Source organism: Puma concolor, chromosome D2 (assembly GCF_028749965.1).
Source record: "Puma concolor isolate L17-30 chromosome D2, mPumCon1.1.hap2, whole genome shotgun sequence".
Classification (NCBI taxonomy): domain Eukaryota; kingdom Metazoa; phylum Chordata; class Mammalia; order Carnivora; family Felidae; genus Puma; species Puma concolor.
The window spans coordinates 57,759,098-57,782,533 of NC_141677.1; the positions used below are offsets into that span (position 1 = coordinate 57,759,098).

Below are 23,436 nucleotides of genomic sequence, written 5' to 3' on the forward strand. Positions count from 1 at the left end.
GGCTCTGAGGAGTAGAGTCCTGGTGTAATTCAGGCCAAGACTCGGTTTTACGAGGTATCAGATTAAGGTGAGGTGAGTGAGGAATACTCCTTGGGTGCAGTATTTAAGGGGGCACTAAATAATCCAGATAAATATTTTAATGTAGTATTTTTAAAAAGCAAAACGTAAAACATCCACGGTGAACAAAATATCAGCACTTAAAATAAAGACAGACCGTTGTTTGTTTTATGACCTGGCGTCATTTTGCAACAGGAATAGTCATTTCCAATCAGCCCACAGTTCCATGCAGGTCACTATTACGTTCCCTGCCAATTAGCTTTAGGAGGGTTGAAAATAGTGTGTGAACAGATTGGGCAACACAAGGCTTTATGTGTGGTCCTGTTTTTTGATGGTAGGGCTTTCATCAGCTTTTTCCATTTGACTCAAAATGTGGAAGGATATTTCGGTACGTGCATATAGGAGTGCGTATGTTTCCTTTTGCCCCGGGCGCCAGTATGGCTCAGCAAGGTGCTAGTTTCTAGGGGAGTAGAGTCTAGGAAAGGGGTTCCAGCTGTTCAGCCTTAAGCAAATACCTAACCTCTCCACTTTTCTATTTTCTCATCTATAGAGTGGGAATAATCATGCCCATCTCTCTGTGTTGCTGTGACGATGAAGTGAGGAGTCACAGCACTCAATATAAACCTTGCTACAGACACTAAACCAGCATTTGACTCCTTCCCTCTCTGTCCTGCAGGAGTTGTTCAAGCAACTCTTACCAATGCTTCCCCACTGGGGTTGAGATTTGCTCCAGTGGGTTTGTTGCTCTCTGTCCTGTTCTGGGGAGAGCAGAGAGAATGTTCACCCTCAGCTGACAAGCAGTAGTGTGACTCTTGAGTCAGCTCCGTTTTTCCTTTCCCTTTTTTTTAAGATTTTTTTTTTAAATTGTAGAGGTGGGTGGAGAGTGTGAGCGGGAAAGAGGGGCAGAGGGAGGGAGAGAGAGAAAGAATGCCAAGAATGCCATGCTTAGCTCAGTGCAGAGCCTGACGGGGGCTCGATCCCACGACCCTGAGATACGACCTGAGCTGAAATCAAGAGTCAGACACTCAACCCCCTGGGCCACCCAGGCACCCCGACTCTGTTTTTCTTGATAAATGATCCTGGTACTTCTAAACTTTTTTAAAAAGCACCCTTCTTCTTAGGACATTATACAAGGCAACTTACTACAGCCCTCTTCTCTGAACTTAACCAAAAACAGCAAAGTCCTACAGGCAAATAGTACAATATAGAAGCAGTAAAAAACAAAACACAGCAAACGAAAAACCCACACCTAATCTAACCAATGTAGATTATAATTAAAGGTCAGTTTTATATTAGTCTGCTCGGATTGCCATAACAACATACCACAGGCTGGGGGGAGGTTTAACAACAGAAATTTGCTTTCTCACAGTTGTGTGGACGGCAAGTCAAGGTGCCAGGCCATTCAGTTTCTGATCAGAGCTCTCTTCCCGGGTTGCAGACAACAGCCTGCTCACCGTGTCCTCCTATGGTGAAGAGAGAGAGCTCTCTGGTGTCTCTTCTTATAAGGGCACTAATCCCATCAGATCAGGGCTCCACTCCTCATTTAACCTTAATTACTTCCTTACTCCAAACACACTTATATCGGAGGCTGGAGCTTCAACATGTGAATTTTGGGGGGGCACAATTCAGTCCATAGCAAGTATGGACTCACAGTTTTTTGTTTGTATTTTTTTAATGCTTATTTATTTATTTATTTATTTATTTAAATGTTTATTTTTGAGAGAGAGAGAGAGAGAGAGCAGGGAGAGGCAGAGAGGAAGACACAGAATCTGAAGCAGGCTCCAGGCTCTGAGCTGTCAGCACACAGCCTGATGCAGGGCTCAAACTCACAAATCAGTACATGAACTGAGCCGAAGTCAGACACTTAACCGACTGAGCCACCCAGGCGCCCCTGAACTCACGGTTTTTAACAGATAAGTAGGTATAGAAATAAGTGAGTTGTAAATGTCTGCATATGCTTAAATGTGTATGTGCACATGTGTACATGTGTATGTATACACACGAACACACACAAACACACACATTCCCCAGCTGGGTCTGCTGAGAGGGCCTAGAAGCAATGATGCCGCAGTAGGAATAAGCACATTTACAGCCCACATACTGATTTCCCAGTACCATGCTCCACAAAAGGAACCACGGTTCCTTGGAGAAATGAATCAACCACTGGGGTTGAGAAATTTCAAGATGATTCTAGAACATCTTGTGCTGGAAAGTAAGGAAGTACTCAAAGAATGATGGAAACATCAAAAGGACTAGGAGTCAGTTGATGAGGGCTCCCATCAGCAAATGCAGAGCGTCAAAACAAAGCACGACAGTAACAGATTATAACCCAGTGAGTGAAGTAATACCTTAGTCCATAGCAATATATAAATGAATAAATGAGTACACAGAGGAGAAGAAATAGGCCTCCCTTATGGTAGAATGCCAACCAATAAGTGTAGAAGCAATGAAGCAGCTAGAAAATCCTTAATGGTTCTTACAACAGCCCTGTGGCCAATCATAAAAATAAGGATTGTAGTAGTTTTGCATATTTTCTTTCTGTTGTATATACATGGTAGTTTGGTACATAGTAACCTTTTTTCTTTTTCTCTCTCTTCACATTTTCATTTGTAAGTTTCGTAAGTCATCGGAAGTTAACGTTACCAGCTTAGTCTTTAGTTAACAGTACATTCTGAGGGACTCTGGCAAACTCAGAAGTATTGAATACAGACTGTTGGGACTGTGTATCTCCCTATTTTGGAGACAGGATGTGAGAACTTCCAAGAAAGAGAGATGTATCTCATTCGGTGGAAATAAGGAGTTGTTTCATTGTAGTATGGAAGTCCGAATGTATGTAAAAGTTTGCGTACGGAAGATGCGTCTCCAAAGAGGTAGACTGTGCCAGTTATCTCTGGGATAACGGAGCAAAGGCCTGGAAATATTTCTTTTTCCAGCTGGCACACTGCTCAGCTTTGTCAGTAGAGGGAGCTGGCAAGACACCGTAGGAGGAAAAGTTTCTCTCCTTGGTTCTGGTGTGTCCTGTCCCTGAGCTCCTGCAGCCTTCGAGGCTTCTCCAGGGCCGGCTCCTGGAGTGCACGTGATTTTTCAGGCACCAGGTCCTGCCGTGTGGGCTCCTGCAGTGGGGGCTCCCTCAATGTGCGCGCCTCGTTCAGTGCCTGCAACACACAGTGGCTGCTAGCTTCCCTGAGCCACCTGAGTGGCTTTGCAATAACTTTTGAGGTCGCTCCCTGTGAATGATTGCTCCCAGCACCCCACCTTGCTAATTTCTGGCAAGTTCTACAAGTGCGGCACCTCAGTGAGACTTCTTTGCCAGCCACTGAGCCACAGCTACTACGTCCTTTCTAAGGAGATCTGAATCTTGGCCTCGGTGGGAGGGAGGGGGAAGAAACCTCTTCTTAAGGGTCCATCTCAGCTCTAGGGGTAGGGGCTGTTCCTTATATCATCTTTTCCTGTGTTCTTTAGAGTTATCTTTAACTTCTTGTGAGCCAATGCCTCAGCACTCCATTATAGTAAATAATTCCTTGCATTGAGGTTTCCTTATTCAAATGACGTGTGGTTTCCGTCTCATGATTGGACTTCGGCTGATCCAGTGGACAATGGCGAGACTGGTAGGTTGGCGAGGATAAAGAACCTCAAGTGGAAAAAACAAAAAAAACCAAAAAAAACCCTCAAGTGACAGCAGGCTTCTGTCTTACAATCTAGTGATGCACTGGGAACCAGTGAGCTGGGTGTCCAAGTTCGTTCAGAAAACAATATCGAAAATAAAACTAACACATGTGAGCGCTAAGCTCTTTACATCTCATGAAATCCACACAACAGCCCAGTGAAATCATGCTGTTAATCTCGTTAAACCCGTGAAGAAGCTGAGGTTGAGAGATTTGCAAGATGTCAACGTGCCCTCCAGGTACCACGACTGCCTAACAAATCACCCCAACACTGAGGGGTATAAAATGACTATTTTATTATGCTCATGGATTCTGTGGGTCAGGATGTTTTAAAATGTACTCAAGCTCGGGGCTCCTGGGTGGCTCAGTCGGTTAACTCTTGGTCAACTCTCGGTTGACTCTTGATTTTGGCTCAGGTCGTGATCTCGCGGTTCATGAATTGGAGCCCCGCGTCAGGCTCTGTGTTGACAGTGTGGAGCCTGCTTGGGATTCTCTCTTTCCCCCCCTCTCTCTGCCCCTTACCTGCTCTCACTTCTCTCTCAAAATAAATAAGTAAACTTAAAAAAAAAATGTACTCGGGATTTTGGTTTTGTTTAGGAATAGTGAGGCCAACAGATCAGGAGATGGCTGCCAGTGAAAAGACAGTTTGTTACTCACAGTTCCCCAGAGGAAGGGACAGGCCATGCCACGTGGGGCCGCATGGCGAAGCACCAGGGTCATTCAGGAGGCAGAAGGAGCAAGAGAAAAGCATGGACATAAACTCTTACTGTAGTTTTTATGGGAAGAAATGGTTGCAGCAAAGTAAGCAGGCTAGGCAGGTTTAGGATAGTTTGAATAATTCCAGCAGGCACGGGGCTTAGGGACTGTCTCCAATTGTCTGATACCTTCCCCTGGGATGATTAGGGCAGAGGAATGTTGCCTCCTGGAGTGTAAGAACCAAAATAGAGGAGGTGGTTTGGAGTATGGGCTCCGGATTGGTTGGTTTGCATGTCAGAGGCATGCTCAGCATCACATGACCTGCTATCTTTAGGAATTAGCAAAATCTGGGAGGGAGAGTCCCTCCCTGGCTCTGCAAGGTCCCGAGATGTCAAAACATCATAACACACAGAAAATAAAAAGCACGAATGATACACAGGAATTCAGAGAGTGCATGGAGGAAGCGGCTTGTCTCTACTCTACAATGTCAGGACATCCGCTGGAAGTCTTGAATGCTGACGTTGCCTTGACAGCCGGGGGTTGGAATCATTTGAAAGCTCATTTCTCATGTCTGGTGCCCAGGCTGGGGGAACTTGAAGGCCAGAACTTCTGACTGGAGTGCTTCAGTGGCTTGTCAATGTGACCTAGAACATGGGCTTCTTCCATGGTGGCTCAGGGCTACAAATATGAGTTCTCGTGAATCAGGCAGGAGAGGCTTTGTCTTTTGAACAGAACTTAAAAGTCATACAGTGTGGTTTCTATCATCCTCTTAGTTATAACCGAGTCACAAGCTTACCCAGATTCAGGGGAAGAAGCATAGACCCAACCTCTTGATGGAAGAGGAATCAAAGAATTTGGAGCCATTTTGTTTTTAAACCTCCGCGGAGTGGAACTAGGAGTCAGACCTCAACAGTTAGGATCCGAACCCTCCTTGCTTCATTAAGGTGCCATCATAAGAAACAGAAATCTGTTTGTTATCTCAGGTAAAGAAGTGGGGAAGGAGGTTACTGTAAAGCAACAGTGAGCGCACAGAAATGAAGTCTCGCTGAACAACCTGGAGTAAGTCATAGGCAGCTGTTCTTCCTCATCATCTTTCGTCTCTGCAGAGCTGCCTGTGATGGTTACTTTTTTTTTTAATGTTTATTTATTTATTATTTATCTTTGAGAGAGAGTGTGTGCCAGCTGGGCAGTGACAAAGAGAGAGGGAGACAGAGAATCTAAAGCAGGCTCTGCGCTATCAGCTCATGAGGCTTAACCTACAGAGCCACCCAGGCACCCCGCTGTACTGGTTAATTCTATGTGTCAATTTGACTGGGCCACAGGGTACCCAGATATCTGGTCAAACATTATTCTGGGTGTGTCTGTGAGGGTGTTTTTGGATGATGTTTTTGGATGAGATTAACATCTGAATTGGTAGACTGAGTAAAGCAGATTGCCCTCTCTAACGTGGGTGGGCCTTGTCCAATCAGTTGAAGGCCTGAATAGAATAAAAAGGCTGACCCTCTCACAAGTAAGAAGGACTTTCTCCTGGGGCATTTGGCTGGCTCAGTCGGAAGACTGTGCAACTCTTGATCTCAGGATTGTGAGTTCGAGCCCCGTGTTGGCTGTAGAAATTACTTAAATAAACATAACACTTGGGGCGCCTGGGTGGCGCAGTCGGTTAAGCGTCCGACTTCAGCCGGGTCATGATCTTGCGGTCCGTGAGTTCGAGCCCCGCGTCGGGCTCTGGGCTGATGGCTCAGAGCCTGGAGCCTGTTTCCAATTCTGTGTCTCCCTCTCTCTCTGACCCTCCCCCGTTCATGCTCTGTCTCTCTCTGTCCCAAAAATAAATAAACATTGAAAAAAAAATTAAAAAAAAATAAACATAACACTTAAAAAAACAAAAGAACGGGGTGCCTGGGTGGCACAGTTGGTTAAGTGTCTGACACCCGAGCTCGGCTCAGGTCATGATCTCACAGTTTGTGAGTTTGATCCCCGTGCTGGGCTCAACGCTGATGGCACAGAACCTGGTTGGGATTCTCTCTCTCCCTCTCTCTGCCCTTCCCCAGCTTGTGCTCTCTCTCTCTCTCAAAATAAACTTAAAAACATTAAAAAAGAAAGAAAGAAAGAAAGAAAGAAAGAAAGAAAGAAAGAAAGAAAGAAAGAAAGAAAGAAAGAAAGAAAGACTTTCTCCTGCCTGACTGTCTGAGCTGAGACATTGTTTGCTTGTTTTTCCCACCTTTGGACTCTAACTGAAACACTGACTCTTCCTATATCTTGAGTCTGCAGCCTTTAGACTAAACTACACCATGGCTCTCCTGAGTCTCCACATTGTCAACTGCAGATCTTGGAACTTATCAGCCTCCATAACTACACCAACCAATTTCTTATAATAAATCTGTATGTGTATGTATATCTATATCCATCCATCCATCCTGTTTCTGTAGACAACCCTAATACACTGCCCTTTTCTCTGCAGATCAGCTTCCTCTGCCAACTCAGAATTTCTGTTCCCCCTAAATTTGCCTCATGCACTGACTTTGGTTACTGCAGCACTAGCTCCATTTAGAAATGACCCTTTGGCCAAATTCCAAAAGAAGGAATCTGATAGGTCCAGCTTGGGTCAGACATGGAGGTGGGGAAGTACAGGCAGAGCTTCATAGCAGAAATATACCATCCATATCTAGAGCTACCACTCCGACAGGGGCTGTGGGTACAGGCAGAAGACTGCCATGGGAGAGACAGGCAGGCCTCCTAAAGCATTTCGATGCCACTGAAGACTCTCGCTCTTCTCTTGATTCCTGAATGCCATGACATTAGCTATTTTGGCATCTTCCTGGTGGGTCAGGACAAGGTCCCCTTGGTCTCTAGTGGCTTCTAGTGGGTTTGATCTCTTTCAGCCCCGGCAGCCGTGTCCCACTCTGCCTGTCTAGGTTAAGGGGGGTGGGCTTTCTTGGCAGTAGAGCGAAAACCAGAGTTGGAGAAAATCTCCATGATGCTCCCCATCCGTAAGAAGCCCCAGTGGTAATGGGAGTTGGAGACCAAGGGGTAGTGGAGGAGAGACCACATTTGCTTTTGCTCTGTGGTTTCAGTGAATAATGTCTTATAAAGGGTCTTATGAGACTGGACCTAAGGGGCAAGTTCATGGTTAAAGTAGGTTCAGGGAATCTCAGACAGATGTAGTGTTTCCAGTGGTCTAAAAATCTAAATTTAGTTCCTACCTTAATCTTTCTGCCTCTCATTTTCCTCAACTGTCAAGTGGAAATAACGAATTACCTATCCCCCATGGCTGTTGCCAGGGCCAAGGAGGAGACGCAGGTGAAACACTCAGCACAAAGTGTCATCTGATGGCAACCCTGGGCTCTAACTCAGCCTTTGGGCCTCATTCCTCTGGCTTTAAATCACCAGCTGTGGGTGAGGTAGAGAGTTAGGGGGACAAATCACCCCTTCCTGGAGACCCTTTCACATGGTAGGCAAAGGTATGGAAACAGCATACACAGGCTCCCCAGGTGCAGATCCTGGGACCTGTGACAGCCACACCCACTCTCGCGGCCCCCTGCCTGCTGACCATTCTACAACAGGGATCGGTCTCTTTGTCGCCGTTCAGGGGCAGTCCTCTGATGTGTCCTCCAAGACCAAGGTTGAAGTCCGAGATATATGCACTGATTAAAAGCCCGGATTTAGTGGGGCGCCTGGGTGGCTCGGCCGGTTAAACCTCTGACCTCAGCTCAGGTTATGATCTCACGGTTCGTGGGTTCGAGATCCACATCAGGCTCTATGCTGACAGCTCAGAGCCTGGAGCTGCCTCAGATTCTGTGTCTCTCTCTCTCTCTCTGTCCCTCCCCCAACTCCCTCTCTTTCTCAAAAATAAACAGACAGTTTTCAAAAATTAAAAAAAAAAAAAAAACACCTGGACTTGGGGATCACATATTTGAATTCCATTCTCCATTGGATGTGTGCCATTAGATAAGTCACATAAGCTCCCTGCGCCTCGGTTTCCTCATTTTAAAAGTGGAAGTGGTTTTAATGACCCTCCGTCACAGAGCTATTGTGAGAAGTAAGCGAGACAAGTGTGGACAGCACCTGGCATGGTGCCTGGCACATGGAAGGCACTTTTCAAATGTTGGTTCTTAATATTGAGCCTCTGCCGCTTTTATCCAAGGCTGACTGGCAGGGTGGTGGTGATTGATTCAATCCATCCTGGCTCCAAGTGTCCATCCTCATAGGTGAGGCCCTTCCTTTCCTCAGGAGTGCGGTCTGCTGAGGTCTGCACATCCCCACAACGGGTCCCAGTAGGAGGTCATCTTCGGCACCTCATGGGTGGCGGATTCATGGCGAGGTCTCAGGGGCATCTACCTTGGTCACTCACGGTTACTTAGTCTTACGGACCCAGCCTTCCCAGCCAACGTTCCGGGCGGCTTCACGCAAAGATAAGCCGCAGAGGGTACCTGCGGCTCCTAGTCTGGTCCTGGCCAGCTTCTCCTGGAGCGTGAGGGCTGAGCTTTGCCAGAGTCGAATGCCCTTATCACTTCCACGCCCCCGGGGCCCCTTGCTTCCATCTGCCCAAAGGTGCCCAGAATCCAGGCTGCCTCGCAGCTCCAGCAAAGGCCAGGTACTCTGTGGGGGCTGGGATAACAAAGACAAGAGCCACCCAGATTCCTACCCAACTCCACCCAGAGGGGGCCCCATCCACCATTCCAGAGGCCCCTGTTCCTACAGCCTGGTGGGAGTTCCCTCGGGAACAGGCCTGGAGGTATGAGCCACTTGACTGACAGATGAGAGTTCACGTCCTGGGTTGGCATACAGAGCCCCTGCCCCAAGTAAACAGTGGATTGTGAGTCAGAAGACCTAAGTTCTAAATCTGACATTCATGTCATCAATCAGCTCTGTGACCTGGGGCAGGTCACTTACCTTCCCCAGGCCTTAGTTACCCCTCCATAAAATGAGAAGCCTGGAGTAAATGATCTTTAAGGCCTCTTCCAACTCAGGTATACGACTGTAGCCTAATGCCAGGTATAGACGTAGTAGGTGTTCAGGAAACGTTTATTTAGTAATTTAACGATAAGATTCAAGGCAAGATTCTGCAGGTCCCAGCACCCATATACTTCCTCACTATGAGTTTTGCCTCTGCTGTTAGTTAATTTGTGTCCAGTGCCAGCTCAACAGGTATTAAACCAAGGTGAGTTGAGTCTATATATGCGGTACATTTCCCGTAGCCCAGAGACTGAAGACAGGACTGACTGAACATTAAGAGCTGGTCATGGGATCTCCGGGTGGCCACGCATTCCTTCTTGTTCTGGGCATACTGAAAGTGCTTTGCTTTGGGGCTTTGAGTATTCAGCCTCAGTACTTCTTGTTCCCCGAACAGCCTAGTCCCTGCTTTTGCTCACACCGTGCCCTCTGCCTACAGCACCTGTCAGGGTCTGGGATTTATCCCGCTTACAAGCCAATAAGCTAGCCTGCTGTTGTTTCATAAATGCTGGCAGAAGACGTGGCTTCCTGAGTCGGACACAAAGAATTTGCCACTCCTGGCACAGGGAGCAGGGTGAGCATCATCAGTATGTCTCTTTCCCTTGTTCCCTAGTTTCACAGGGATGTTACACATGCGAGAGCTTTGTGTCACAGCTGCGGAGCGCTGAGCTTGGGAAACCCACCGCTGTCCCCCCCTACCGCCGCTACTTTTATCGTAAGCAATAAGCAAGCCTGCTCTCTGTCTTGGAGGAGATGTTCCCTCCTCCCTCAAAGTTGCCGGCTGCAGAACACAACACCGAGAAACGGTTGGCAAACGAATAGGCGGCCGTGGCTTTGCATCCTTTGCCGCTCGGGACCCGTGGTAGACTGCCTTGCCCAACAATGCCTAGCCCCCATCTCTGCTTGTCAAAATTCTATCCACCCTCTAAAGGCACTTCATTCTGAAAGCTTTCCCCAGCCGTCTCCCTTTTGCATTTCCTTGCATCTTCCTCCCTCTTTTCTGTCCACAGCTGTCCCTCCACTACCAGAAGAGTGCAAACACTGTGAGGGCATGAGCCGGTGCTCCTTATTCCTACACTCCACACCCAGATCGTTTGCATCCAGCAGGTGCTTAGACCATATTTGTTTTGGAGGAATCACGATCTGGCGTGCTTACGCTTTTGCAGAGTCTCCCGGACTGCCCCTTGGAATGTCTTCAGGATTCCAGAGGCTAAAAATATCTTCCCAAAGCCACCACTGGCTTCCTTGTAAGGAGCTGGACTTAGCTGTGAGGCGGAAGGTTTGTGCCCACCAGGTGGCGCTCCACCCTTAAGTCTCCAGATGCCTTTTTTAGAAGAGGAAGGACTCTCTTCTCTCACTCTAAATGTTTATTTGGTTAGGTCCCCTGCTCACGGAGATAGTGTGTGCGGCACAACTTCGTCATCAGCCCCGCACCCAGATTCGGCTGCCAGCTTCCCGTCCTCACTCTAGCCCTTCTCAAGACTGGTACCCTGAGAACATTGAGAATGTCCCTCCAGGAGCTGCTGAGGGATGCTGAGAGGAAAGCCCCAGAATTGGCACCAGAAGACCTAGTTTTGAATCTTCACATTGATACTCGCTAGTTCTGTTTCTCTGAGCAAGTTACATAACTTTTCTGGATCCCTGTAATAACAGCTGAGAATAAAATACGGGAAAGTATATATAAGCACTTTGAATATGGACCTGGAGCCAGCCACGCCTGGGCTGCTCCGTCAGCTCCTTGAACATGTTCACCTCCCTTAACCCTCTGAATCCTGGGTTCCCTACCAGCAAATCAGAGTATATAGGAGCACCGGGCTGGCTCAGTTGGTATTGCATGTGACTCTTGATCTTGGGGTCAGTGAGCTCAAGCCCCACACTGGGCGTAGAGCTTACTTAAAAAAAAAAAAAAGTGCCTAGAGGGGTTCCTTGGTGGCTCAGTCGGTTAAGTGTCCCACTTTGGCTCAGGCCACCATCTCGTGATTTGTGATTCCAGCCCCGCGTCGGGCTCTGTGCTGACAGCTCGGAGCCTGGAGCCTGCTTCAGATTCTGTGTCTCCCTCTCTCACTGCCCCTCCCCTGCTTGCACTCTGTCTCTCTCTCTCTCAAAAATAAATACATGTTAAAATAAAATTTAAAAAAACTGTGCCTACAGTATAGTAGGCATTCAATTAACAATGATTGCATATATATTATGTATCCCTAGACCCTAAAATGGTGCCCAGTGTCTGACAGGTGTTTGACGTCCATGGCTGAAAGGATTTCACAGATGAGGAAACTGAGGCACAAAGCAGTTAAGTACCCCCCCATCCCCCCACCCCCGGCCCAGCACGAGGGAGTGGTGGAGCAGTGATGCATAGCCAGGCAGTCTGCCTCCAGGGTTTGCACCTAAGCCTCTATACTATGTCATCTCACACAGATACGATGTTTACTTCCCCTTTTATTCACTTAAGATATGCATTCGGAGCTTTCTCAAGTCCCTGGAGGCATGGCTGTGTTGGCAGGGAGGGGCATTAGCCCCTGAGAAGCCACATAAACTTTCTCCCACCAAAAGTGACAGGCTGCTGGGAGACAGACCGGCTCACCAAGCCAGGGGCCCAGTGGACACGTCCCATGACCGGGAGATGAGGGACAAGTTCTGGAGGTAGGGTCAGCCGGGGGACTGAAGTGTGCGTTGTCCCCAAGGTAACAGGGCCCTCTCAGTTTCTTTGCGGTTCCCACAACTGAAGAGATGTGGAGGGGATCACGTTAGACCAATGAGGAGGAAACCTCTCACGGGAGTCTTAAGATCAGCCACGCTAATCACTTAGGTGGCGGTCCCATGCCCAAGACAGACAACTTTGTATGAGGACAGGAATAAAGAGAGGGCATCAGGTTTCTGGGTCTTATTACCATTCTGGCCGGAGTACTAACTTCCAGCCAGATGGCAGGCTTTCTCCTCCCTGTAGAGTTGTCACGGGGGACCGGATTGCAGCCTGAGCAATCCACATAGAAGTGTCCCAATAAGGTCATACTTCTCAAAAAGCCCCTGAAATGAGAGTAAAGGAAGAAAAGAGAAAGTACTCACCAGGTTTGCACTGGTTCAGAGTCCAGATGAAAAGACTCGAAGCCCCCTGTTAAGGGCACCAAATGATGGGTTTTTGGGGTGATGATGGGGGTCTGTAGCCTATGGCCAAGAAAGAATTATTTTGTTTAAAATTTTTTTTCATGTTTATTATTTTTGAGAGAGAGAGAGAGAGAGAGAGAGAGAATGAGCAAGGGAGAGGCAGAGGGAAAGAGAGACATAGAATCTGAAGCAGGCTCCAGGCTCTGAGCTGTCAGCACAGAGCCCAACACGGAGCCCGAACTCACAAACCCCGATATCATGACCTGAGCCCCAGTCGGATGCTTAGCCGACCCAGCCACCCAGGCGCCCCAAGAAAGAATTCTTGAAGACATCTTTGGTGCAAAAAAAGGTGATTTCATTAAAGCACAGGGACAGGACCTGTGGGCAGGAAGAGCTGCACTGGGGTTGTGATGGGTAACTGATTACACACTCTCAGGTTGGGAGGGGGGCAGGGACAGCGTAAATCTCTAAGGAATTTTGGAAGCAGGATTTCCAGGACCTTGAGGGGCTAGCTGTTGTTAGGGAAACACCATTTATTACTGTTTAGTAAAACCTCAGTCATGACAGCCTTCAGACGTATATCAGGGGGTCATAATCATAATACTATGATTGCCAGCACATACCTTGGCAGAGTTGAGATAAAGGAAGTTTCCAAAGGAATTTTTATATGTTAAGGAAGACTTACAGGATCCTGGAGGTTGGGATAATGTTAGGCCAAGATTGCCTTTTGCCCCTAGCAAAGTGTCACCATCAAGGCAGCTGAGCTCCTACAGGAGGGTCACTCTGACTGTTTCAAGGACTTACCAATGGGCTGTCGACAGTAAGGGAATTTTTCATTTGCCTTTGTTTCCCACATCACTTAAGTGGGAAGCACTTCAACCCCCTTACATCTTAATGAGGGTGATATTAGGGCTCCAGGAAACGGACGCTACAGGTCTGGAGATAAGGCTACGGATAAGATTAGCTTTTTCTTGCAGTTTACTAAGTTTTCCGTAAACTGAAGGAGACTCCTGTCCTGCATGACCGTGACCTCTCTTTCCTTTCCCCTGTTCTTGGGCAGCCAGGAGTGTCCGAGGAATACCACGCACATCCCACCTGGCGGGGGTGGGGGCTGCTGTTAGCCTGTACTTTGCCCTCAGCTTGCCCCACACTCCCTCATCGCTACCACTCAGTCATCCACTCTGCTGACATTTACTGAGCCTCCTACATGCCAGGCAAAGGCAGATAGAGGTGACAGCCAACAGTTGCAACGTACCAGACTCGAAGTACTGCAGAACTAATGGATGCACCCAGTGAGGGCCTGACGAGCCGCCGGGAATCAACAGTGTGGGAGGCTGGACCAAAGGGAGGAGCATCTAAACCGGGCGTCGAAGGATAAGTAGGAGTTTGCCAGCCAAGTGCGAGCCTGGGGATGAAGGGCATTCTGAGCTTATTCGGGTGAACTTAAGAGGTTTGGTGGGGTTGGCATGCTGGGTGGGAGCATGGGTAAGGGAAGAAAGTGGAAAACAAGGAAAGTGAAAGTCAGTTGGAGCCGTTTTGTGAAATCTGCCCCCAGAAGAGATAGAACTCTATCCCGTGGTCAGTGGAGGAAGCAGGGCAACAACGGGACTGTGCTTTAGAAAGATGTCACACAGTGCACAAAGTTGGATGGGATGGAGAGAGAAGAGAGACCAGCTGCGATTACCAGCTTCTTGTCTTAGCCCCTCTAGCTCTCATTTCTCCTCCTCGGTGAAACCAGGAAAATAATCGTGTGTATCTCTGAGGCTGTCTTGACGCTTAAATGGGCGTACAGGCAAAGGACGGTGTGAAGCATCATCAGCTTCCACCACCGGCCGTTTTGCCTAGCAGTTAAGCACACGGGCCTTGCTGTCTCTTACCCCAGGGTCCGTGTCCCGGCCATGTTGGGTAGCACATTTTTAATCTGGGCAACCCTGGACGGCAAGGAGGTTTGGAAAAAGTCGGATGGACCGATAGGACTTGGTTTTGTGGTGTGTGGGAGGGGCAGTGGGGCCTCTGGCGGGTGCCGGTCCCTTCCTCTGATGTCTGAGAGCCCAGGAGAAGTCCGAGGTGGACCCTGGTAGCATATTCCAGACGTCCATGTGAGAAATGGATGTCAGCTGAACACCAGCACTGCTCTCCTCCAGCGCCAGGAAAAGACCAGGGGGCCCGGGTGGGCGCTAGGGCAAGAGAAAGTAGAAAGAAAGGGGCCCAGCGAGAGGCTGAGAGAACGCTCCAGAAGACAGCTTTCCCCTCCGAAGCTGGACCGGAGCAGGGGAGGCCGGGAGGGCAGGGCGGCCCCAGATGTGCCAAACTTGGCCGGGGCTGCCAGAGCGGAAGGCCCGCGGTCGGCTGGGGGGTGCGAGTGCCCTCCGCCGCGCCCCGGGGAGGAAGGAATCCGAGCTGGGAGTCTGGCGCCGGCAGAAAAGGGGGGCCGGGGTGGTGAGCGAGGCCCAAAAAGAGGTGGCTGGAAGCCTGGAGGAGCGAGCGGGGGTGGAGACGGGGAGGGGAAGGGGAAGGGCGGGTAGGAGGGGTGGAGAGAGGGAGACAGAAAGAGAGGAGGGCTGTGGGGAGGAGAGAGGGGAGGAAGGGTGGGGAGAAGGGGAGAGGAAGCGCCGGGAGGTCTCGGAAGGACGCGCGGAGGCCGCCGCGGGCGCAGCGGGCACGTCGGCCGGGCCGCCCCCGCGAGCCGGGCGCCGCCATTCCGCTGCTCGGGGCGCCGCCGCCGCCGCCACCGCGCCCGGGGGCCATGCTCCCGCCGCCCCCGCGCCAGCCGCCGCCCCAGGCGCGCGCGGTCCGCGGGGCGGTGCGCCTGCAGCGGGCCTTCCTGCGCGGCCCGCTGGGCGTGCTGCGGCTGCTCCAGCTGCTGGCCGGCGCCGCCTTCTGGATCACCATCGCCACGAGCCGGTACCAGGGCCCCGTGCACTTCGCGCTCTTCGTGTCGGTGCTCTTCTGGCTGCTGACCCTGGGCCTCTACTTCCTCACGCTGCTGGGCAAGCACGAGCTGGTGCCCGTGCTGGGCTCGCGCTGGCTCGTGGTCAACGTGGCGCACGACCTGCTGGCGGCCGCGCTCTACGGCGCCGCGACGGGCATCATGATCTCCCAGACGCAGAGCCACAGCTACTGCAACCTCAAGGATTACCAGATGGCCTGCGCCTACCACGCCTTCCTGGCGGCCGCCGTCTGCGGCGGCCTCTGCCTCGGCCTCTACCTGCTCTCGGCGCTCTACGGCTGCTGCCGCCGCTACCAGGGGGAGCAGGAGGTGGCGTGAGCCGCCGCGCCGCGGGGCGGGGACCCTCCCGACACCGACGCCCCCGTCCTTCCTGCCGCCGCCGCCCCGCGCCCGTGCGCCCCGGCACCCACCCGTCGCCCCGCGCTCCCGCCGCCGCCCGCGCCCAGGCGCCCTGGCCCCTCAGTTCCCGCCCGACGGCAGCGCCGCCGCCCACGCCGTTCGTTTCCAGGGACCCGGGCAAGGCCACGTCCGAGGAGGTGGCCCCCACGCTCAGCCTGGCCGCCCGAAGCGAAACCTCGCGGTTCCTCGTTCCCTTCCCTGCAGAGAGCGAGACGTGTACAGGCGCCGCGTAGATCCGGGGGAGGCTCCCAATTGGAACGAGCGTTTGGCTGCGCCACTGCCCCCTCCTTCCCCACCCCGCGGTCGGAAGAGCACCCCCGTTCCCTGGCCCCTCTTCCAGCCTCGAGTGCCGTGAAGGGCAGGCTCGCAGCCGCGGGCGGAGCTGGGGACAGGCCTCCACGGGTCCTGGGACGAGCGAAGAGTTTTCGTTTTCGTTTGGGATTGTGTGAGCATCCAGCGCAGTCTGTGCTGTGACGTTGGGGTGGGGCCTGTCTGCAGAGGTGAGGTTGGATTGGAAAGGCCCGCGGGCTGCACCTTTGCACCTTTGGAGACTTCTCTCCCTCTGCCTGCTCAGCCTTTGTCCTCGCGGTTCTTGGAGGCCAGGCCCGAATGCACACGACTTTCCCAGGCCTCACCTTACCAGCCTTCCTCTCAGGGGCTTCTACTCCACCACCCCCCACCTCCCAGTTTCTTTTTGCCTTAGGGATCCCACAGGACCGTAAGGAATGTCAGGGTGAGCCTCACCCCTTGCTCTTGGGAAAGCCGGAATAAGATTGGAACCCCGTTGCGGACTCCCATTAGAACCCTGTTTCCAGACTCCCAGTCCAGCAGTTTACATTAGAGCAGTGGGTGTTCCCAGGAGCCCTAGCTCAGGAGCTATCCTCTAAAAGGGGGCTTCACTGCCAAATGGGTTTCTCAAAGGTGCTATCTCCTCTTGGAGATTCACGAGGCTCGTTAGCATATCAAAGGTTCTGAGAAGTCCGGCTGTAAAAGAAGCCCCAGTAATTTAGTTTACAGTGTTAACTGCCTCTGGACCTGGACCAATTAGTTTTTGCCACCTAAGGCTTCCAAGCATCCCTGTGCGGGCCTGGCTGTCATTCATTCCTAAGGGATACAACCCACTGGCTACAGTATGATTGAAGATCTGGGGTGCTCCTTTTATTTACCAGGGAATTTCTGTAGCTGAGGGAGGGCCTGACCCAGTGAGGGAGAAGATGGCTGTCCCTGCCAGGCCCCTGAGAGACCTGGGAACTGGTGGATCTGAACATTCCTCTACATTGTTTGCAAAATGAAGCCAAAGTCATCCAGGTGGTTTCCAAGTCAATTGGAGCATTACCTGTAAGAGATGCTGGCATTGACTGTGACCAGCTGGCGGGAGTGGGGCACAGTCACCAAAGAGAAGAAAACTCCCAAGCTGGGGTGAACAGCTGGCCCAGCCTCCGTAAGGTAAGGTGCTTCTTGATTTTTCTGGAGGGGTGATAGGCCTTGGAATGAAACACACAGAGCTCCCTTTTCTGAAAGTTAAGAGGTTTTTATTCAGAGCAAGTTGGGCAGGTGGCCACAGTGTCCCAAGAGTTGTGCTAATTCAGCCTTTATGCTAAATCCTTCAAAGATCTGCTCTTTGAAAAAGTTCAGCCACGTCTGGATTAGAAACTAGAATAGGGATGGCCAGAGTGTGTGTGCGTGAGTGTGTTTTTAAAGCCTAGGCAGAGAGGTGTGAGGCTTTGCTGTTGCATTTTGAAGATCTGGATGGAAGTGTGGAGGGTCACAGCATCTATCCAGGGCTCCTTTGTGCCTGGCACTGCCTGAGGCACATGCCATGTGTTTCGTTCTCTGAACAACCATACTGAGGTGAGTTCTGGTGCTCCCATGTTGCCTAGGAGGGAGGTGAGGCACAGAGAGGTTAAGTATCTTGCCCAGAGTCTCCCAGTTGGTGACTGGGGAGCTCGGATCTGGACTCTGGCAGTTTGGTCTCTTCAGGACCGGGCTGGACTGTGTACAGTAGGGAGTCAATACGTGTTAGATGCTGTTAATGTGGTTACTTTAAAAAAAAGTTGGGGTGAAGTATAAATATACATAGCATAAAATTGACCATTCAACCATTTTAAAGGGTACAATTGGGTGGCATTAAGCATTTTCACATTGTTGTGCAGCTGTCACCCACCATCCATCTTCAGAACGGTTTTCATCTTGCAAAACTGAAACTCTGTCCCCGTGAAAATTGTGGTTATTTTTGTGGTTGTTGTTGTTACTGTTATCTTCTGCCCTTCGGGAAATCCTGGAACACCGAGCCCTTCGCTGTCTCATTTAGGCTGGAGTCCTGCTGCCTTACTCCGGGAGGGGCACCGGTTCCTTCAGCTCACACCACTGGTGCCAGCCAGAGCCTGGGGCTGGGCTTTGCCCGGGTACTTGGAGGTGCGTGGGACGCCCAGTGACTTCGGTTCTTCTGTTGCAGGTTTCCACGTTGCTGAGGCCGTGGAGGTTCCCGTAGCCGGTCATGCGGTCATGCGACCTCTCCCCCTGGGCTTGCTTCCCTGGGCAGGGGACGCCTTTCTGGCCTGGGCCAGCAGAGGGCTGCGGAGTGGGGAGAGCCAACGACGATCTCTGCCCAGCAGCTTTCCTCCAACACTATCCAGTGGGAGATCCGAGATGAGTGAAGATTCGTTTTACTGTAACACAAGAGAAATCCTGATTCTCCTTGTGCTGACTTACTTGGGCACGAGATTCCGGACACCTGGAACTGAGCCGTGCACCTCTGTGCTCTAAACAGTGGGTTTTGGCTCCAGCTTTTTTTTTTTTTCTCTTTTTTCAGATCACCATTTAAGCTGCGTATTCAGCTCAGAACCAGCCCCCCGAGGATCTCTTCTTAGCCCCCCTGCTCACGGTGCTCTGTCTGTGGCCAGGCGACCTTACTCAGGAGTAGACATCTCCTTGGCCTTCCTTCATGCTACCTTATCCATCCAGATGTGCCTGAAACATTCCAGAGCTCACTGGCTCTTCTAGATGTGCCTTCCTGCTTGGCCTCCAGTTGCCTCTCGAGATGTGAGAAGGACCTGTAAAACGGCCCCCTCCCCCACCCCCACCCCCTCCTTCCCCTTGAGACCCTGTACCGTGGAAAGGGCTACCTGACCTGGCCCAGAATTTTTGAATACTGGAGGCAGTCTCATTGGCCTCCCTCATTAGACTCCAGGATTCAGTCCAGCCCGAGACCACTGTGGGCTCCTACCAGTCCAAAAGTCTAGGACCGCTTGCGGACCCAGGAAAGGAATTTTCTAGTGTTCTACAAAGGCCAATAGAGAGGGTGGGAGTGGGTGGGGTGAGGGCCGGTGGCGAAAGGGGACCAATGTGCCTCATTTAATAGTTTAGTTGTGATGACTAATTTGCTTTTCTGAATAAAGTTTGGTTTGTCTGATCTTGGTGTACGTGTCTTCCCTCCTGGCCTCCTGCAGTAACTCCGTGTACTGGGTGCTCCCGGCCTCCCTCCATCTTCTCATTATGCCGCACTGTCCTTTTGTCTGCCTCCCCAGCTTCCGATTTCCTTCTGGGAGGAAAAGAAACATGAGTTCATGGCTTTTCAGCGCACTTAGGGCAGGACACAGGGACCAAAGGGAAGAAAACTGCCTGTGTCTGCCCCTGACAAAAGCTGGTGGGAATTCCAGAGGCTCCTATCCTGGCTCTCAATGGTCCCTCTGTTGTTGGAAGCTCCACTGCCCAACTGGCAGGCACAGAATGACTGTGGTTATGGAGCCACAGAGTCCTGTTCTTATCCGACTCCGGTATTTTGCAGAAAGGGGAATGAACCCCAGGGTGGAGTGGCAGCTTGCCTCATGTCACAGAGCTGAGCGGGGTCTCTCGGGGCTCAGGCTCCGGTGCTCTGGCATTGCCTCCTGGACACACCCTACCTGCTTTCCTCTGGGTTCCAGCCACGCCCCGGTAAAGAGATGTTTTGGAAAGGGCAGGAAAGAGGAGTTAGCAGGCTTCCTTGCCAGCTGCTCCTTCCTGTGCCCTGAACCTGAAGTCTGCAGCCAGAACATAGTATAATACTGGCAGATTGCAAAACTCACTTAGAACAGCTCCAGGCAGGGATCTGACGCTGGGTGTGTTCACACACCCTTCATGGTTTGGATTTCCAGGGTTGAGCTGAGCATCCGACTTTGGCGCAGGTCATAACGGTTCATGGGTTCGAGCCACGCGTTGGGCTCTGTGCCGACAGCTCAGAGCCTGGAGCCTGCTTCAGATTCTGTGTCTTGCTCTCTAGGCTTCTCCCCTGCTCATGCCCTGTCTCTCTCTCAAAAATAAATAAGCTGTAAAAAAAGAAAAAAAATTATGCTTCTCCTTGCGTGACCTTGTTTGATCTAGTCAACAATCTTAATGGTTGGCATTGTCACCCCCAGTTAATGGGGAAATAGAGCCTCAGAAGAAGGGCCTTATCCATGGTCACACAGCTGACAGTGGTAGGACTGGGACTGGGAGGTAGATGTTCTCTCCCTACCCTTGGCAGCTGGTAAGTCCTTGTTGTCCTCTGGCATCTCTGAAGTTTAGGTAGAGTTTGGTTTTCACTCTTGGAGACCAGGTGTTCAGGAATGGTCTAACCTGACATTTCCTGCTTTTGGGGGGGAGGGCACTTTGAAATAAGACACTGCTCTTCAGGGACATAATTGAGCCCATTTGAATCTGGGGAACCCGAGGGATTTGCTCATTTATGTCTATTACTTTTCCTGTTTTTCTAAGGATGGGGGTGGGGTGGTCAGTGGTGAAAAAGGAAAGCTAATAAACCTACGTTTTCAGGGATAAAAGGGAAGAGAAGGGGTGTGAGAGAGAAAGGTCTGGTTAGCACCATTGGTTTACATTTTTATTGTTTTATTTGTTACAGTAGTTACTTGTAAAAGACAGTACCAATATATACCCATTAAAAAAATTAAACTATACAGAAGGATACAAAGTAAAAAGAGAATCCATTCAATCATCCTAATCTCAAACCCTAGAGATAAACTATTGCTAACTATTAATTCCCCTTTAATTTTTATAACTAATGAAACTTCTATGGATCTGTGTGCACACACGTGTATACATATATACATTAGACTCTTCTACAACTTGCTCTTTAAAATTAATGATAATATAATTCTAACCTTTTCTAAATGTCCATGTAAATAGGGACTGCCAAGAATTTTTTTGTACTTTCTGGAATCTTTGTAAATTTCTCACATTGGTTAACTTTGTCACTCCCTTGGCTGCTTCCTGTAGAGATCTTAGTAAAACCCTTAAAAGGGGGTGGGTCCTCTTTTACAGATGAGTGAATGGAGGCTTAGGAGGGGATGGGACTCTCCAGGTCTGTGCTCTCTGTACCTCAACACGGCCAAGAGTAGCAAGGAGCGGAAGGACCACCGGGGTGGCTGCATTCCACTTCATAGCCAGTCTTGGGGGAGAGGAACACCAGGGACCAGGGTGAGGGGACAGCTGAAAAGACGTGGGGAGAGCCTGAGGCTCTCTGGGCCCTGTAAGGCAAGGGAGAGGTATGTTGGGGAGGTGGCCAGAACCCAGAGGAGGGCACCTGGCAGAGCCAGCAGGAAGGTGTGGAACACCCACACGAAATCCGGGTTAGGTTCCTCATCTAGGTTCCATTTTGCTGCCCCGTCCCACAACCCCATTCCTTTTGAACTGGATGGCTATTTGGGATGCCACAGGCACCAAGGCTGTGATGGTCCTTCCTCAGCACTGAGATTAGGGCAAGCTTCCAGAGTCAGTTCCTCTGCAGGCTCTTATCTGTATCTCCCCCAGGCTGAATGCAGGGTCTCCTTGCTGCCGTCTCCAGGAGTCCTGATGGGGCGCTCTGATGCCCCACTTTGTAAAGTGCTTCTTCTTCCTCTTCTTCTTCTCCTTTTCCTTTTCTTCCTCCTCCGTCTTCTTTTAAGTTTATTAATTTATTTATTTGGAGAAACGGAGAGAGCTCAAACGGGGAAAGGGCAGAGAGAGAAAAGGAGAGAATCCCAAGCAGAGCCCAGTTTGGGGCTCGAACTCACAAACTATGAGATCAAGAGTCAGATGCTTAACGACTGAGCCTCCCAGGCACTGCATAAAGTACTTCTGAGTCAAGGTTGGCAAGAGGGAGAAAGGGAGCTAACTTGCCAAAGTGGCTGCAATGAACCAAGAACAAGGAGAATGAATACCTCATATAACATCTCTTAGCAACCTCACAAGCCCAAGAAGTATTAAATACCTCCATTTGCTAGACATGGAGATAGGCTCAGAAGGGTAAGCTGATTTCCCCAGGTCACTTGACTTAAGTGACAGTAACAAGATTCAAACTCAAGTCTGTGCTACCATGCCATGCTGTTTCAGAGGATTTCCCAGCAGAAAAACTGTTTCTTCCTGCCATCCAAAGACCCTATCTAGAGCTACGCTGGAGTTTGTATAGTTTATATTTTGAGCTAAGGCAGGCAGGAAAGCCTGTGAAGAAAGTTATATCGTTACAAATCCAAATTATGTCAGTTACTCTCTTCTCAGTGGACGATGAAGTCAGGTTTAATCAGCTCCCTATGCTGAAACCACGCTCCGGATTCCTGGAGACAGTCTCTCTGTCTGCCTGATGTAAGAAGGACTAAGACTGCCCCTGCACTCAGCCCCCCCTTCCTCTTGAGGCCTCATGCGGTACGTATGGCCACCTGACCTGATCCCAAACGTGGATACAGAACCCTCTGCCTTTCGAAATCTTGTTCTGTGCTCTGTGCTGTCTCCTGTGTTCCCCTGGGCAGTTAATATGACTGGCTCTGATTTTTAGGTGAGCTCATCCTGTGATGTCAGAAGTGAGGCCAATCTCTTATTGTCTGCTCCTAGGCCTTTTACTAAAACTCTTCATGTCAGTTTCATCACTTACTACATGGAGTTAACGCGGGTGGCTACCTCACTGGTCTGTGGGGAGGACTCACTGAGACGATGCACCCAGATCAGAGCGCCTGGTGACTGATCACTGCAGGTCAGCTCTCAGCTATGTAACGTTGACCTGGAGAGGGGAGGAGGGCTTCGGATATAATGCTTATAAAATGCTGAGCCTGAGCCACAGTAAGTGCTCATGAATGTTAGTTCCCTTCTCCCCAACTCCACCCTGGCTCTCTCCCCACCTGAGAAATGACAATCTCACCAGCCATGGATTGATCCCTCTACTGTTCTTTCTTGCGTTCAGATTTGAATTTTCTTGAAAGACAGCACAGAAGTGTTAAAAATTAGTTATCTGTGTGAAGGTCGGGACCTTCTTCTTTTCCCGAGGATCCGAGGGCCTTCTTTGCTTTCCTTTTTATTTGTTGCTTTTTCCGGTCCTGGGAGCCTGCTTTGTGCTCCAAGCCGTATCCCCTTCTGCCTCCTTTTGGCCTGGAAGGAGGACTCCCTATTCTCTAGTTTCTTTAAGTTCTAGTCTATCTAGAGAGAGATGAGCTGACCATGGATTCTCAGTGCCAGCAGTGAGGTGTTCACAGACTCCCCTCATTATGTTTGCAGGCTCCTTCATGTGTTTGCAGTCAAATCAAACTTTGTCCAGGCGCGGGGGGCGGTGGGTGTTTCTAAGTGGTTGGCTTCCCTAATTATTTCGTATCTGGGCATTTCACAACATGTCTTTCCTCA

At 50.4% G+C, this 23,436-nt stretch overlaps 1 protein-coding gene and 2 long non-coding RNA genes across 6 annotated transcripts; 2 read left to right on the plus strand and 1 right to left on the minus strand.

The window, feature by feature from the left end:
• The first annotated feature begins 9,277 nt into the window (after positions 1 to 9,277).
• LOC147576103 (uncharacterized) lies at positions 9,278 to 11,457 on the plus strand. Its single transcript, XR_015241767.1, has 3 exons — positions 9,278 to 9,576; positions 9,982 to 10,647; positions 10,748 to 11,457. It is a non-coding gene; the product is annotated as an uncharacterized LOC147576103 (long non-coding RNA).
• A 329-nt stretch (positions 11,458 to 11,786) lies between these two features.
• Positions 11,787 to 14,994, minus strand: LOC147576104 (uncharacterized). Its single transcript, XR_015241766.1, has 2 exons — positions 14,348 to 14,994; positions 11,787 to 12,530 (listed from the first exon to the last, which is right to left on the minus strand). It is a non-coding gene; the product is annotated as an uncharacterized LOC147576104 (long non-coding RNA).
• A 57-nt stretch (positions 14,995 to 15,051) lies between these two features.
• On the plus strand, positions 15,052 to 19,231 carry MARVELD1 (MARVEL domain containing 1). 4 transcript variants are annotated; one of them, XM_086680560.1, is made up of 3 exons: positions 15,052 to 17,265; positions 18,275 to 18,490; positions 18,632 to 19,231. In XM_086680560.1, the coding sequence occupies exon 1, from the start codon at positions 15,217 to 15,219 to the stop codon at positions 15,736 to 15,738; it is 522 nt and encodes a 173-aa protein (XP_086536686.1). In that variant the 5' UTR covers positions 15,052 to 15,216; the 3' UTR covers positions 15,739 to 17,265; positions 18,275 to 18,490; positions 18,632 to 19,231. The 4 variants fall into 4 exon arrangements, with proteins under 4 accessions (XP_086536686.1, XP_086536685.1, XP_086536687.1 ...); XM_086680559.1 differs by having other exon boundaries at positions 18,275 to 19,231; XM_086680561.1 differs by lacking the exon at positions 18,275 to 18,490.
• The last annotated feature ends 4,205 nt before the right edge of the window (positions 19,232 to 23,436 follow it).

What these genes read in the sequence shown, in the direction of transcription:
- MARVELD1 (XM_086680559.1), top strand. Translation starts at nt 15,217, where the DNA reads ATGCTCCCGCCGCCCCCGCGCCAGCCGCCGCCCCAGGCGCGCGCGGTC.